This window comes from Berghia stephanieae, chromosome 5 (genome assembly GCF_034508935.2).
Source record: "Berghia stephanieae isolate SIO BIC M18660-M18661 chromosome 5, UCSD_Bste_1.3, whole genome shotgun sequence".
Taxonomy (NCBI): domain Eukaryota; kingdom Metazoa; phylum Mollusca; class Gastropoda; order Nudibranchia; family Aeolidiidae; genus Berghia; species Berghia stephanieae.
Genome location: NC_088364.1, coordinates 80,228,843 through 80,246,342, shown reverse-complemented (window position 1 = coordinate 80,246,342; position 17,500 = coordinate 80,228,843). Strand labels below are relative to the sequence as shown.

Sequence of the window (17,500 nt, the reverse complement as noted above, 5' to 3'; positions counted from 1 at the left end):
AATCAGTGCTAGAAGGAAGAGTAGCTGGCAGAAAGGCACGGGACAAACCAAGGAAGTCCTGGATAGGAAATGTGGAGGCAACAACTGGCAAAAAGATTATCGACTTCTCGGTAATGGCCCTTGAGCGTGAAGAATGGCGTTCCATGAGAGTCAACCTCTTTAGGGAGACGGAACTCAGGTAAGAGTAAGTAAATCTGTTTTGTAGAGAGGTTTTTACAGTTTAAAAAATGAAATTTTCTGCTGGGTAAGCCTGGCATTTTGGGAGAATACTGAAAATGATCGGTAAGAAAAGAGTTACAGGAGCAATGTCAAGGACACAATGTTTTAGGTTGTCCAAGTTAAACATTAGAATTGTGGCCAATCAAAACACGAGTTTTGTGACACACCCTCTCGTCTGCTCAGATCAATTTTGCTGGTTGCTTACAAACTATTGAATGAATGAAGCTGTCATCACTATGCTTTTTTGTTGTTGTATATCTTTGAACGCCATTTTGGTGATTAGTTCTCACTAGATTCTCTCAATCAGACAATGAACGTTTAAGATCATACACAGTTATCTTTTGTGTTGGTGTGGAGCAGGTGCGTAATTTACTGAAAAGCATTGCATCGATTCGTACAACCTGTACAGTTACTTTTACATTGTGTACTAAGGAATGAAAGGGGCGTAATGTTTTTGCCAATGCCCTATATATATATAGTAACATCGGAATTTCCCCCAAACCAAAGGGTAATAGTAATATGAAGAGCGTTCATCTGAAGTGTATAGATAGTACGAAGTTATTGTTTTTTGCCATCCGCGTTTATGAGTAATTCTCATGAAGCTGTATTAACCAGACTTTAAACGTTTAAGGTTACACATCGTTTTGTCCGTTATTTATTCTTCCGGTTGGCAATGTTGTGAGCTTCTTAGCCAAGCACACACTATCTATACAATAAACCTTTAATTTTGAAATCTTACCTGAAGCAAGATACACCCCAAAGTTGATGGAACCAATAAGGGAAACGCCAAAAGTCTGGTCTTTGAAGTATTCCAAGAATTCAATATTGTAGACTCCTATAGTACTCTCGGTCCCAAAGGAAATGACTTGTATCATAAAGGCACATCCCACGATTACCACTCCCCAGTGACCCCCTTCCGCCATCTCCTTGATAAAAAAAGAAAAAGAAGATAGATGAAGAAATAGATAAGATATAATGAAGATGACGTCACTCGGGTCTTTGTTATTGTTCTTTGCCATTCACGTTTATGAATAATTTCGTAGCCATCGTTAACTTATAGCCTGACATTGACCAAAAAAAAAAAATGACGTCAAAATGCCAGTCACAAAAGAAAACAAATCGTGAGTTGTATTCAATAGTTCAACCAATGGGACCACTTGTTTCCATGTGCTCTACTAACGACAACTCACTAGGCGGTGCAAAAACCAAATAATGACGTCAAAATGCCAGTCTTTTTGGGTTCTAGTATCAGGCTATAGATAGTATGCAGATGACGTCACTCAGGCCTTTGTTATTGTTTTTGCCATCCGCGTTTGTGAGTTGTTCTCACTAAACTGTATTAACCAGACTATAAAAGTTCATGGTTACACAGAGTTTGTGTGTTGGTCCGTTATACTTCCGGATGGCAATGTTGTGAACTCCTTGGCCAAGCGCATTCTATCTATAACTTAACGATGGCTACAGTCATTCTCACTAAACTGTATTAACCAGATTATAAACGACCAATTACACATAGTTTTGTGTGTTCGTCCGTTATATCCGTTTGGATAGCAATGTTGTGAGTATCATAGCCAAGCGCATACTATCTATAAAATACATCATAATTAATTTTTAACTTCATACCACGATCTAATCATTTTATGTAGGTAAACCAAAGTTATTTAATCTCAATGTTATTATAACGATCATTAAGGATTACATAGGTCAAAGGATCTGTAAAGACCCTGTTGTTTTTGCAAATATAAATATATAATAGGTCTATTATAGTTGATACCAAAAAAAAAAAAAAAAAAAAACAAGCAAAAAAAAAAAAAAAAAAAACAAATCGATACAAAACATCGTACATTAAAACAAAAGGTCAAGCCGGTGCATCAATAATAGGCTTCAACAGTCATGAAATCACTTCCCCCGCAATGACGCATGGTAACTTAGTAACTGGCTCTAAATACTCGATAAATGGCGGAAGCCCTTATGAAATATTTCTCGGACGAGCATAAAAGCGTATCCAGAGGGGGAAAAAAAACAACAGTATAAATCTGATCATGATTTACTTTTACACATTTTGATCAGAAGACATATGAAAAGTTATAGCCAGCATGATGAATAAAAAGTACCGATTTTCTTTGTTTAGAACCACGATGGCCGCCGTTGCTGGGCGACGTGACATCAGACTATTGAATCCAATTATCGGTTTTTATGTATGATGTAATGGTAGCGAGTCTGTCCGATTTTCAGGATGTCTAAGGTTCCATTTCCTGTCAAGTCAGGCTGATATTTAATAGGTCAATGACAACAAAACATAGAGTTTTGAAGGCCTATGAATGGTAAGTATTATTATATGGCTGTGAAAGCTGGACAATTACAGAAGACATTAGAAAGAAACTGGAGGCAGCAGAAATGTGGTTTCTTAGAAGGATGTTAAGAATCTCATGGACAGAGAAGAAAACTCATGAAGAAGTATTAGAGCAAGCTGAAACTAAAAGGTTATTAATTCGTACAATAAGAAAAAGGCAAATGCAATTTTTAGGGTACCTAAATGGACATGGATAAATGTATTGAACATCTTGCTCTCACAAGAAAGATAGAAGGTAAAAAGTGTAAAGGTAGACCAAGAAAAACATATTTGAATAGTTTGAACAGCTGGGTGACAAAGAAAGAGAAGAGTAATATTAATTTTCTGAGGTTATATGATCAGAGAGATGAATGGCGTACCATGATTAACGATGTCTGGCACAGACTTGGGACTTGAAGAAGACGTTTCTTGTATTTTTCTTTTTGCTTTGCCTGGCACTATTTCATGCACCCCTTTTCAGAGTTTCATCTTGCACCCGTGTCTGTTCTGTTGTTTGTCACACAATATTATGGGGCTGCGTGGCTCAGCGGTACGGTCTTTGCTTCGTACCCGAAAGGTACCGAGTTCGATCATCCGCCGCTGCGATGTGTGGCCTTGAGCAAGTCACCTCGCCCTAGCTCAATTTGCGGCGCTGCACTGCGGCTGACGCCTGGGATATTTCAGTCTTCACATGGAATAGAGCATAGAGACAAATTTCCCCAATGGGATCAATAAAGGGAATTTTAATGTAATTAAAAAAAAAATTTTAATATATAATTTTAACTGTGAAAATTAAAGATTGATTTATCTCTCTTTACAGAAGTCATCCACTCCTAATTTCTTAGTTAATGAATAACAAGACGGAAGAGGAGGAGACGGAGTGGACAGAGACGACGAAGATGATGAAGAGTAGGGTCTGGAGGAGGAGGAGGAGGAGGGGAGGAGGAGGGGACGGTGGGGGGGAGTGAGAAGAAGCAGAAGAAGAAGAAGAAGAAGAAGAAGAAGAAGAAGAAGAAGAAGAAGAAGAAGAAGAAGAAGAAGAAGAAGAAGAAGAAGAAAATATTCAAGGATATAGCGGGTACGTGGCATTTAAATAAATATGATTAATCTTAAATTTAAGCAAATTGGTACAATGGCTATTCATATACTATGTCCAGAATTTGTTACACTATTGAGGCATAGGAAAATTGACGTACCATTAAAACCTAGTGGAAGTGAACTAACTGATCACCCGAAATATATTATTCCTCAAACACTATAATGTAACTTTGAGCACGGATATGAAAGCTGTTCACAAGGAAAAGCACTAATTAAATGTCTGTTTACTTCATCCATCGGCAAGGCCCGATATCCTGTCTCGGTGTCTAAAATTCATGAAGTATTTATCCGTAACTAACTGTATTAAGTAAGGGTGCCTGTCGTTAGCGATTTGATTCCGAGAAAAGGGGGTAGCTAATCAAATTCAATAGTTCCTCTCCATCCCCCTCTTTTTACTCCCGTGAATGGGGTTTAATCGTGTATTGGGAGATGCCCCCCTACCCCTCTTATTGACTGACGCAAGTAGGCGGCACTTACACGAAGGATATCCACAAACTATAAATCACTGGGTGGGTGGGTGGATGGATGGATGGATGGACTGATCCACCGACAAAAACATTTCGTGTGGCCGTGGATTTTGAAATGACGGCAAAATGGGGGGTGGGGTGGCTGAGGGCTGGGGGGGGGGGGGGGGGGGGGGGGGAAGGGAGACAAGTGGACATGACGAGGTCGATTAGAGATAAAATTATGATTCTTTGTTATATTTTTATGGAGAGAAAGATAAAGAGTAAATGTGACTCATATATTATAAGGGAACAACACTATACGAAAGATGTTTGAAGAAGGCCAAAGGCTTTCTGACCAATAGGTAACTGGTTCAAGTCCCTTTGTATCAAGCGAACTCTCAAGTTTGAGAGTTTTTGCCACGATGAGATCATATTGTAAATCGATCAATAGTTGAAGGATGAGTTTTCTGGCCAAATTTTAAATGCATGTTTGTTTCAGATTAACTCTTTCCTTCCCAGCCATTTTCAGAATTTTCCCCAAAACTTCACACCCACCCAACACAAAAAGACATTTCTTACTCAAACAGAAAAGCAACAAGCACATTCTATACATAATATTGTTCGACAATATGGGCTCTATTACAGAATGTCAAGTTTTTATAGCTATAGCAAAAAGAAACGAAATCTGGATGAGAAATGTGACGGCTGAATCGTAAGAAATGTGATGATTTTCCAATAGGTGGTAAGGAGAGGGTTAAGACAGTTAACTGATTTTTAAAAAGGGTTAAATAAACAGCGAAAATGATAGTCTTTAACATAATATATTACATTATAAGACTGAGTCAATGAGTTTGGGATGAGAAGATGAACATCATTTTAATTACATAATCCATTTAAGTTTTTAAGTTAAACGTAATTTTAGTTATTTTGATCTAGATAACAATGTGAAATTCAATGTAAGCTTCAATTTAATATCCGAAAACAGATAAAATGGACGTTTCTGGTTTCTCCTTTATCAACATTACAGGATAAATGAAACACTACAGACAAATGGGCAGAAAATAGTATGCTCCTTTGTATTGAGGCAAGAATTAAAATAGAACAATAGATATTTATAAAAGGTGCGCAATATCAATGTTTTTGTATATTCATCTTAACAATGCCACTACCACATTATCAAATTCGTCTGTAGTGTTTCATTCATCCTGTTTCTTTGATAAAGGGGAAACCCGAAACGCCCATGTTATCTGTTTTCGTATATTTAATCGAAGCTTACATTCAATTTTACATTGTTATTTATTTCTTCGAGCTTCGAGCAACAACATTTACGTTGTTTTGATATCGGCATCTCTGTTTAAAAGGTCGTTTGTGATAGATCTATATAGATAGTATGCGCTTGGCTAAGAAGCTCATACCATTGCCATCCGGAAGTATGTAACGGACCAACACACAAAACTATCTAGACTTTCGCTATTAATCTATAACATTTGATTGCAACATACATGAAAGAGAAAGGGAAAAAAATGGTAAATGAAACCTATAAAACAAAAGGGTATTACTAATGATAGTGGTAAACAATATATATTTTTTAAAATCAAAAATGATACCAATAATAACGAATAGCCTGTAATTGTAACGCAGAACAAACTATACAAAATATATTTCTCTGTTAGATACAATTCTTCTTCTTCTTCTTCAAGTACCAAGTCGGTGCCAGACATCGGTGATCATGGTACGCCATTCATCTCTCTGATCAGATAACCTCAGATAACTAATATTAATCTTCTCTTTCTTTGTCACCCAGCTGTTCAAACTATTCAAATATGTTTTTCTTGGTCTACCTTTACTCTTTTTACCTTCTATCTTTCCTGTGAGAGCAAGATGTTTAATAAATTTATGTCGATTTAGGTGCCCTAAGAATTGCATTTGTCTTTTTCTTATTGTACGAATTAGTAACTGTTTAGTTTCAGCTTGCTCTAATACTTCTTCATTAGTTTTCTTCTCTGTCCATGAGATTCTTAACATCCTTCTAAGAAACTACATTTCTGCTGCCTCCAGTTTCTTTCTAATGTCTTCTGTAATTGTTCAGCTTTCACAGCCATATGATAATACTGACCATACATAGGCCTTCAAAACACTATTTTTGTTGTCATTGAGATACTGTGGTTTTAAGAAATTAAGACTCATTTTATTAAAACTATCGTTAGATACAATACCAGACAAAAAAGCTGAGAATGTCATCACCAATATCAGTCAGCGGGTGGTACGTAAGTGGTTGCGATTGAACTGTATAGATAGTTCGAAGATGACGTCAATCAGGTATTTGTTATTGGTTTTTGCCATCCGTGTTTATGAGTAATGCTCACTGAACTGTATTAACCTGACTATAAACGTTCATGGATACACACAGTTTTGTGTGTTGGTCCGTTATACTTCCGGATGGCAATGTTATGAGCTTCTTAGCCAAGCGCATACTATCTATAGCCTGACACTGAAACCCAAAAAGACTGGCATTTTGACGTCATTATTTGGTTTTTGCACCGCCTTGTGAGTTGTCGTTAGTAGAGCACATGGAAACAAGTGGTCCCATTGGTTGAACTATTGAATACAATTCACGATTTGTTTTCTTTTGTGGCCAAAGACTGGCATTTTGACGTCATTTTTTGGTCAGTGTCAGGCTATAACTTTACGAAGGCCACGATTGAACTCAGGACGCGTTCCTCTTTTCAGTGACACGCTAAACATCTGATTATTTGTTATGATTTTTAATCGTCTCAAAATGCTATTACGTACGTAACCTGAAACTTAGAATGGGAGCGATCTATATTCATGTTTTCGTCCAACCTAGTCATCGATCACATGATTTGATGCTGCACAACGATTGGACATTTCTCAATAAATGTAAACACGCTGCTGTGTTTATGACATGTGGAAACATACCCATGAGTCACGCTGAGCAAATTGACCAATGGAAGCGATCTATATTCATGTTTTCGTCCAACCCAGTCATCAATCACATGATTTGTTGCTGCCCAACGATTGGATGCTTCTTAACAACTGTAAACACGCTGCTTTGTTTATGAAAATTGTAAACATACACATGTGTCAAGCTGAGCAAAATGACCAATCGTGATGTTAGATATTTCAAAAGCTGTGAACACTTTTCAATATGTAGGTCACTTTGAGCACATTTTCAATGTGACCAATGACCTCGAGCCAGGAATCTAGATCACGCCCATTGCGATGCTGGATACTTCTCAAACTGTGAACACTTTTCACGATGCTGGTCATTTTGAGAACATATTCCAATGTCACCAATGACCTCGAGCACATGGAAAGGTAATAATCTTCATTAGTCGTAACGTCACTTCCTTCCTAATGACGCATGGTAACTTCGTAACACTGGCTCTAAACTATCGGAAAAATGGCGGACGCCTGTATGAAATATTTCTCCGGCGAGCATAAAGGGTATCCAGAGAAGAACAAAAACGCATACAATTGATCATGTTTTGACTTTTACACATTCTGATAACAAGACATATGAAAAGTTCTAGCCAGCATGAAAAATAAAAAGTAATGATTTTCTTTGTTTAGAACCAAGATGGCCGCCGTTGCCGGGCGGCGTGACATCAGACTATTGAATCGTATTTTGATCGCTCCCATTGAATATTGATTTTGTTTTTAATATTTTGAGTGAAAAAAAAATAACGCTTATGTTGATCAGAGCGAATTTTGTTCCTTTTTTTTTTCTATCTCAAAAAATCACACACAAAATGAAATAAACAAAAACGAAAAAAAAACAACAAAACATTGGAGTATTTTGATTGACCAATATACACCAAACGTGCTCAAAGCGCTTTACAATAGGTCCCTAGCTAACAGCAACACTAAACATGTAACACTGGACATAACACCTGTTAGACGATATTACAACATTTGCGGACAGAGACAACGCAGCTATGGCCAGGTACTCATTTTACACCTGAGTACGGTGAAAGAATGTTGTGAATAAAGTGCCTTTTCCAAGGATTCAGCAATGCGCCACTCTGAGCAGGTCTCGAACTCTGGACTTTGCCATTCAAAGGCGAGAGTCATACGATTATACCATACCACATAGCCCATTCCGACATAATATCAGTTTGACGCGGTGGGTCACATTCTGCAATTAGAATTTATATATATATATATATATATATATATATATATATATATATATATATAGATATATATATAAATATATTTTTTTTTCTTTAAGGAATATATATATATATATATATATATATATATATATATATATATATATATATATATATATATATATATAAATATATATTTTTTTTCTTTAAGGAATTATTGATGTCTGTTGGTGTTTTGATTAATATATGAAATAATGTGAAAACAACCACCTTTATAAAATAATATAAGATTGTGATATTTATGATACAGTAAACTTAATTAAAGGACATGTTTTCGTCATTGTAGCCATTTTTCTGCTCCCCGCTGAGGCTCGTAGGCGGAAATGAATCCTTCCATATTCAAGCCCGCCAATCATCCGATGGCCTCTGATTGCTATGCTGCCGACCCGGCGTATCTATTACATTAACCCACTCAACCCTAACATCGACTATATCCGTAGTTTACACAGGTTACTTTAAAAAAAATTAAATTAAGCTTTTATATAGAGCAATAACCACTAAATGTGCTCAAAGCGCTTTACAAGGGGTCCCTGGTCAACAGCAACATTTAACATGTAGGACGGGACATGCCGCCTGTTAGGCGATATTACAATTTTTCGGACAAAGACAACGCAGTTAAAGGCCGGGTACTCATTTTACACCTGAGTACGGTGAGAGAATGTGAATAAAGAGTCTTTTCCAAGGACTCAACTAGGCTCGAACCCAGGACCTTCCGATCCGAAAGCGAGTGTCATACCACAAGACCACATAGCCGTACTTTTACCCCATGCCTATTTATTACATTTTTCTCAGACAAATTATAGGCGTAGTATCAAAGCTAATGATTTAAATTTTGTGCATGTTAATGGTAGTTGAATAAAAATATCTATATATACATTCTCATTTTAATACATTTTTCTAATTTTGAAAAGTAGCCAAAATCTCTAGGATTGAGTGAGTTAAAGGGTTTATATATTTATATTATTGTTACAATTACATCTATTTCTGGTCCTAGCACAAAAGCATCTGATGAAATCGACGAAGGCGTCGGATGAAAATAGATACAATCTTGGGAGATATTCGCAGGCAGCATCAAAGTTTTGTCCGCTTTAATAAAAGTCGGATGAGGGTGTAGTTGTATTTTTATTAAGATGATCTGTTATAATGAATTTTTTTAAATTATCTAAACAGAGAATTTCCGATATCCATCCCTAATGGAATTTTTAAAATGATTATCTCAAGAGAAGACACAAGGGTCAGCCATATATGTGACCCTTCGCCCCAAAACGGTATTATGTCGGAACGAACCAGATGCTTAAAAGCCGAAGTAAATGTTAAACTGGTCAAAATGTCAATTGTTGGCATTAGCACCCTAAAATATGGTATCCATTCTCCTCAATAAAACATACAAACTAAACACAAGTCTGATATTTCTGGCTATAAATTCAATTTTCAACATCTTAACCAACCCGACTTAATACCGTTTTGAGGCGATGGGTCATATATATAGTGCAGTGGAACAAGTTTCACAACTCGACGGGGAATTCCACTCGGTACCTCATGCAAAAGAAACAAACAAAAAAAAAATGTAAAAGAGAAAAAGATATTCAAAGACAAAATCAATAAGAGGCAAATCAAATTGTTTTTTATCAACCTCCGAAGCAATATATATATATATATATATATATATATATATATATATATATATATATATATATATATATATATATATATATATATATATATATATTTATATATATATATGCTGAATTCGTTTGCAATAAGTCGAGCGAGCCAAGTAATTGCAAACTGTTTAAATAATCTGTCAATATTGAAATGACCTAACTCTCAAACCAACACCTAATATTGCACACTATAACAATGGTAATAAACAGACAATTTTTGCCTTCTGTTATCAGACCTATAACTTGTAAAACATGGCAAATAACCCACGTTGAGATTGTTGTGATTTGGAAAACCAACACTCTATGTACAGTTGCAGAGATTTATTTTAGAAGAGTAGTTTTTTTTATCGTAAGAATTTGCGACGCAGACATCGAATCAAACATTCTATTCTTGGTGGGGTTCCTGACCTCCCATAGTGGGCAGGGGGGGGGGGTACATACTGTGTCTTCTATACTCTTATATCTGTTTTCCAACATGCTTTCTGTCTTTGTCTTGGAATGAGATTACTTGGTTTTGTCCTTGCCCTGTCCGGAGTCCTAGCTGGGAGGGAAACAGTCAAATGCATAGTTATTGTTTTGGGAGATGATTTTTTTTCTTGTAAATCATCTCTCTGTTATGTATTATTATATTTGTTATTTTTGATGGATAATGTAAGCATTTGAGTGTGTTCCTCTTTGTTGGATTTTGTGCTTGTGTCCAGATGAGACTTATAGGTGGTCTCAAACTAAGTACTTTGATTGTGTGTTCTTGGAATCTACATCTGATCCCAATTTGTTCCCAGTTCCCCTATGTCTTACTTTTTCTTGGGTGCTTTATTTGTAATTATAAAACTTTTTACTATCCTATTTTCTTCCTTTTTACTTGCGCTGATATAACCTAAATGTGTTGCAAGCGCCGTAAACCCCTTTAAAACAAAACAAACAACAAACATTCTACTTCAATGTTGTGTGATTAACGGATCTTACTGTAGGCATAACTACTGAATAATATCCGATGCAGTAGTCTGTCTTCGACGTCTTCATCGTATTCATCATCATCATCATCATCATCATCATCATCATCATCATCATCATCATCATCATCATCATCTTCTTCTTCTTCTTGTTCTTCTTCTTTTCTTCTTCTTCTTCTTCTTCTTCTTCTTCTTCTTCTTCTTCTTCTTCTTCTTCTTCTTCTTCTTCTTCTTCTTCTTCTTCTTCTTCATCAACATCGTCGTCCGTCGTCGTCGTCGTCGTCGTCATCGTCAGTTGTGTCTGTGTAACTATGTATGCGAGCGTGTATGTGTGTGTGTGTGTGTGTGTGTATATATATATATGTATATATATATAGAGAGAGAGGGGGGGGGGGGGGAACGATTGGGAACAGAAAATAAAAACAAAATAAATAGACTATCTTTGCCAAAGGAGAGTGAGAGGGAGGATGAAACTACTGCTCTCCGTAATCTCCTAAGACTAAAATAGACCTAAAAAAGTAAATAATAATTATATGACGTCCAACCGCACGATGTAGAATGATCGAGTTTCGATTTCAGCCGAAATGAACAACGATTCCAGCCTGTCGGCTATAATTAAGAGATTGAGAAATATGTCCGTTACAGAACAATAATTTTTTTCTTTTAATTGAGCTTTTATATAGCGCAATATCCACTTAACGTGCTCAAAGCGCTTTACAAGGGGTCCCTGGTCAACAGCAACATTTAACATGTAGGACGAGACATGCCGCCTGTTAGGCGATATTACAATTTTTCGGACAAAGACAACGATGTTAACGGCCAGGTACTCATTTTACACCTGAGTACGCTGAGAGAATGTGAGTAAAGAGTATTTTCCAAGGACTCAACTATGCGTCGAGCGAGGCTCGAACCCAGGACCTTCCGATCCGAAAGCGAGTGTCATACCACTAGACCACATAGCCGCACAATGCACTTCTTCTTCTTCTTCTTCTTCTTCTTTCAGCTTATCCCGCATTTTGCAGGGTTGCCATTATGAATGCCACATCTCCATGCATTTCGGTTCAGCGCATCGTCTTCCTCCATGCCCAGTTCTTTAATATCATCCTTTTACCTTAGCCCCCAGTCTAGTCTTTGGGCGTCCCTTTATCCTCTTTCCCGCTAATTGTAAGGCCAAAACTTTCCTTCCCACGTACTCCCTTTCTCGTGTCTTTACACGTCCGAACCATTTCAATCTATCTTCTCTCATCTGTATTGATACATTCTTCACTTCAGTCAACCTTCGAATTTGTTCATTTCTCACTTTATATTTTCTTACAAAACAATGTACTACGAATTGTTATTTTCACACTCATCTGTTTCTTAGATATTTAATAATTTTGCTCAATGATAGATATCTTTAGCAGACCATACACCCCAAGCATCACGCACCAATGTTAATCTCACAGATATAAGAGAGCTTTAACAGATCGTACATGTAACATATCACGTATCTCTCACATGATCATTCTCAAGAAACGTAAAAACTATTGCCGCTATGCGATATTTGATTGGATGTCACGATATAACCATTTTCACGATCCATGTAAAATCGCATAGCAGCCAAATTTTGACGTATAATGGAGATGAACATGTGATAGACACGTCATACATGATGTGCGATACGTGATACGTGATACGTATGATCCTGCTAAACCTATCTAATAATATGTGAGTTTTCATGAAAGTAACTTTAACAACAAAATAATCACATTTAGGAGGAGCCGGGTTTGTTAGAACTGACTTGATCCTCGGCGAATGATTATATCAGATAGAGATGTTAATAAGGTAACTCATTTTTAAAAATTATAAAAAAACGGTGCTTTATAAAGCGCAATATCCACTAAATGTGCACAAAGCGCTTTACAAGGGGTCCCTGGTCAACAGCAACATTTAACATGTAGGACGGGACATGCCGCCTGCTAGGCGATATTACAATTATTCGGACAAAGACAAGGCTGTTAACGGCCAGGTACTCATTTTACACCTGAGTACGGTGAGAGAAAGTGAGTAAAGAGCCTTTTCTAAGGACTCAACTATGCGCCGAGCGCGAGGCTCGAACCCAGGACCTTCCGATACCACTAGACCACATAGCCGCATATTTAGAAGACATAGCATTCAATTTCCTGGGTAACCGGGTTTTTGCTGTCCAAAAACGGGATCTAAGTCGGTGTGATGGTAAGCGGAGACCGCCGCAATGATAAAACATTCATACATTGGCCCCCTTAGTGGAAGATAATCTTAACACCCGTCCTCTATAATCATTTTAAAAGCTTAATAAATGAAACAATTTACACAAACCAAAAAAAAACCCCAAAAAAACACCGAAAAAACCCAAACAAAATAAAACGAAAACACCAACAAACAAAAAAGAAAAATAAGAAAATAAACTATCTTCTCCTCTATCCATCTATCTATCTATCTATCTATCTATCTATCTATCTATCTATCTATATATATATATATATTATATATATATATATATATATATATATATATATATTGAATCGTGTTTGATACAAATATGATACGAAAAGCGCTCGACATGTAGCAACTGCCCGCTAAACAAACAATGTTTAGAATCAAGTTTAATTTACCAAGCCACAGTCACCGAAACTGAAACAAACAAGCAAGAAAAATATGTAGGACTAACGGAAAATAATTTCAAAACAAGATACAACCTCCACACCTCAACATTTAGAAACACTAACAAAAAAACATCCACAAAACACAGCGAACATATTTGGAAATTAAAAGACAACAAACTAGACCACAACATTTCATGGAAAATTTTATCTAAAGCAACAGGATACACACCAACATCAAAACAATGTAGCTTATGCCTGGAAGAGAAATATACTATAATCAAACACCCTCATGAAGCCACACTCAACGCGAAAAATGAGATATACAATACGTGTCCACATCGCCGGAAGTTCTTGTTAATCAACTACAAACCGGAAACACTTCAACAAACAACAACAGTCAGCAAACCAAACTCATGTAACACACAGTCCTGACGATGGCTAATTAGGCCTGAAACATTAATGTAGACTGTCTCAAACATTGTGGTAAATATTAAAATAATATCTATCTATCTATCTATCTATCTATCTATCTATCTATCTATCTATCTATCTATCTATCTATCTATCTATCTATCTATCTATCAATATCTTCTTCCTCCCGCACTCCTCTCCTCCCCTCCTCCCCACTCATCTCTCTCTCTCTCTCTCTCTCTCTCTCTGTCTCTCTCTCTCACACACACACACACCAGATAATTATCCAGCCCACGTTTTCAATTCTGCATGTAGATATAGCCTGTGAAACCAGACCCGAATATTCATTATACAAGATCAAGAAAGGCGATGTCGATAGAATGAAACACGAGGCTTTAGGCCGAGATAATATAAACATTTAAGCTAACTTTACAAGACAGATGGAAGCGAATTATTTGAGGTACAACATACATATTCATATAGCGCATTTCCACAGTTTTGCTGTAATCACTGTGCATCACAAAGATTTACGTATCCCTCTAAGTCCAAATCGAACCAAGTAACTATTTCAATTTTGATGTTTGAATCATAATGTTTAGGAAATAAATTTGAAATTTGAATCATAATGTTTAGGGAATAAATGTTATGTTTGAATCATAATGTTTAGGGAATAAATTTGATGTTTGAATCATGATGTTTAGTGAATAAACTTGATGTTTGAATCAAAATGTTTAGGGAATAAATTTGCCTTAAGACGTCCAGTTAACAAAAGCTTTCTTTTTACATCCAAAAAAAGAGTTATTGAATGTAATCTCTCTAAAATGGGGATGCAGTATACAGAGAACATATAGATAGTATGCACTTGACTAATAAGCTCACAACATTGCCATCCGGATGTATAATGGACCAACACACAAAACTGTGTGTAACCTTAAACGTTTATAGTCTGATTTATACAATTTAGTGAGAATAACTCATAAACGTGGATGGCAAAAATCAATAACAAAGATCTGAGTGACGTCAACTTCATACCTTGTAATTGTTTTTTATATCTGTTTTTTTTTTTCGTACTCACTCTACAGGATTTGTGTTTACTTCGTTTCTAAGGCTCTGATTGTTTAAAATGGATGTCTACATGCAAGAGAAATGTCACTTACTCCACTGTAATTATCACAATATTATTATTATTATTATTATTATTATTATTATTATTATTATTATTATTATTATTATTATTATTATTATTATTATTATTATTATTATTATTATTATTATTATTATTGACATTTCGATCATTTCTCCATTTTATAAACTGTTTATTGATTCCAGTCGATACACTCTGGCTCCTCATTGTGGAAATCAAAGATTGAATGTATTTTATCTTTCTATACGAACTATGACGTCGTGACACATCAATAGCGCCACAAATTACATCCGGTTCGAGTTTCTACAGTCGGTTCTTAAATGTTTTTAAAAAAAATTATACACATTGTCTTCATTTAGCACTGATTGACTTGTTGAACCCTCTAGATCTGGCGGAAAGCACTATACATACCGGCGTTTTTCTAGAGGCAGTTTTTGTCCAACGTGTATGTCATCTGCAGGTCTGATTATCCAAATTGTTATAGGTTTAATGGATATATAATATACTCTAAACTGACAAGAGATGAAGTGAGTAGGTAAGTGCCAGAAGACAATAGAGAATAAAAATTTCGCGGCGGTGATGGGGATTTGAACCCTCGACCTTACTGGTACGACAACTCCGCCTGGCCGGGGAGCGCGTGACTCTACCGTATGAGCTATCCACGATCCCCAAAAAGATCGTCTCTAACTCTTAGTCATTATTAGAGTGTGGGCTCTAAGACAACGCTGTTAACAACCAGGTACTCATTTTACACCTGAGTACGGTGAGAGAATGTGAGTAAAGAGCCTTTTCCAAGGACTCAACTAGCGCGAGGCTCGAACCCAGGACCTTCCGATCCGAAAGCGAGTGTTATACCACTAGACCACATAGCCGCACAAAAAAAATCTGGTTAGTCGTGGATTAAAATACGAGAAACAAAAGATATTGATCGAATATATTCTGGAAATAATTTATCCCTTTCATATTTCCCAACCTTTTGTATACGATCAAACATAATAGATATGCATTTAGCAGATTAACTTTTCAACCTCACATTGACTAAACACCTTTTTTCTCTTTTTGTCAGGAGGACATAATACATCTCGTTTAAATCGATGATTCAAGTTGTCACAAAGTTGAAAACCGAGAAATGTATAAGAAGCATCTGGTTTAAGATATTTGACGGTTTTGGAGTACTACTATTGATGAAATGCGTTTAGGTAAAATTCTCACAACATCCGCCAGCCGATGAAAACTGCAATTTTGTTGTCTTTTTTTTAAAGAATGTTAGAGAGGACAATACTCGTCTTTATCTTTCTTTTTTTTTTCGCGCCTTTTTGAACAATATCCTTAATGTTTTTAAACTTCTAATTTTTTATGGTGATTTTATCGAGTCAAATAAAATTGCATGAGAACGTTAACTCATTTATTTTTAGCCTGCTTTGAAAGTTATTCTCATATGAAGTCATAATCAACATTTTTTTTTTGGTTTGGGTTGGGGGGGGGGGGGGGGGGGGTTAGTTGTTTTGTCTTTTAGCCAAAACCAAAAGTTGAAAAGGGTGTTTTGTCGGGATACGGTTCATTTTGCTTTGATGACGTCAACAGTTCGAAAACTCAAGATTTATTATGTTGTTTGCGCTTTGCTTTGATTGACGTGAAAATGGAAAAGTTATTCAGTCTGGTCGTTTTGCTTTTAACTTTCAAAGCAACACCAAGTCCGTAATTCATAGGGATTTATGTTTTAAGAAAAGTTAATATTATTGTTGTCTCGTCCGTGGTTTGTAGTTAGATTGTAGAACATAATATTTTAAAATTCTTCGTTCAGGTGAGATAATGATTAGCTTTTATGTTATCATTTATATGTTACAGTGATTGACATAATCAGTCGGATGGTGTAAAGGTTTGGACTGAGATATTGCCAAGTTTAGTTTGAAGATCAATTTTTATCCAAAATGAGTTCTCGTCATAAATGATTAAATCAACCCTTTTTTGTACATATTCAGGAAATATCAAAGCTTAATGTCATTTCTAAATGTTTTTAAAGCTAGTCAAGTTGAAAAAGTATAAAATTTGAGAAAAGTTACCGGATACCTTATCCCATACATCTGACCATAACTTCATGAAAAATCACTCGATTTACTTCAAATAAAAATTGAAATGCTTTGGGATTATTATTATTATTATTATTATTATTATTATTATTATTATTATTATTATTATTATTATTATTATTATTATTATTATTATTATCATATCTTTCAGTAAATGCAAACATTTGCAATCCAAAATGTTCACCTTTCGACTGATGACGTCATGCGCTGACAAAAATAATAAGAATAAGAATGAATAGCGTTTATATAGCGCTTTTCTCCATGAAACACGGGCTCTAAGCACTTTACAATAGGTTTCAACACTCGTGACGTCACTTCCCTCG

At 35.9% G+C, this 17,500-nt stretch overlaps 1 protein-coding gene across 1 annotated transcript in view; it reads right to left on the bottom strand.

The window, feature by feature from the left end:
• Positions 1-3,971, bottom strand: part of LOC144973681 (uncharacterized) — a 35,642-nt gene extending 31,671 nt beyond the window's left edge. The window contains exons 1-2 of the mRNA XM_078916461.1: positions 3,748-3,971; positions 959-1,145 (exon numbers count right to left, since the gene is read on the bottom strand). Coding sequence (XP_078772587.1) covers positions 959-1,145; positions 3,748-3,750 — 190 coding nt within the window. The 5' untranslated portion in view covers positions 3,751-3,971. The remainder of the gene's footprint in view (positions 1-958; positions 1,146-3,747) is intronic.
• Between the last annotated feature and the right edge of the window lie 13,529 nt (positions 3,972-17,500).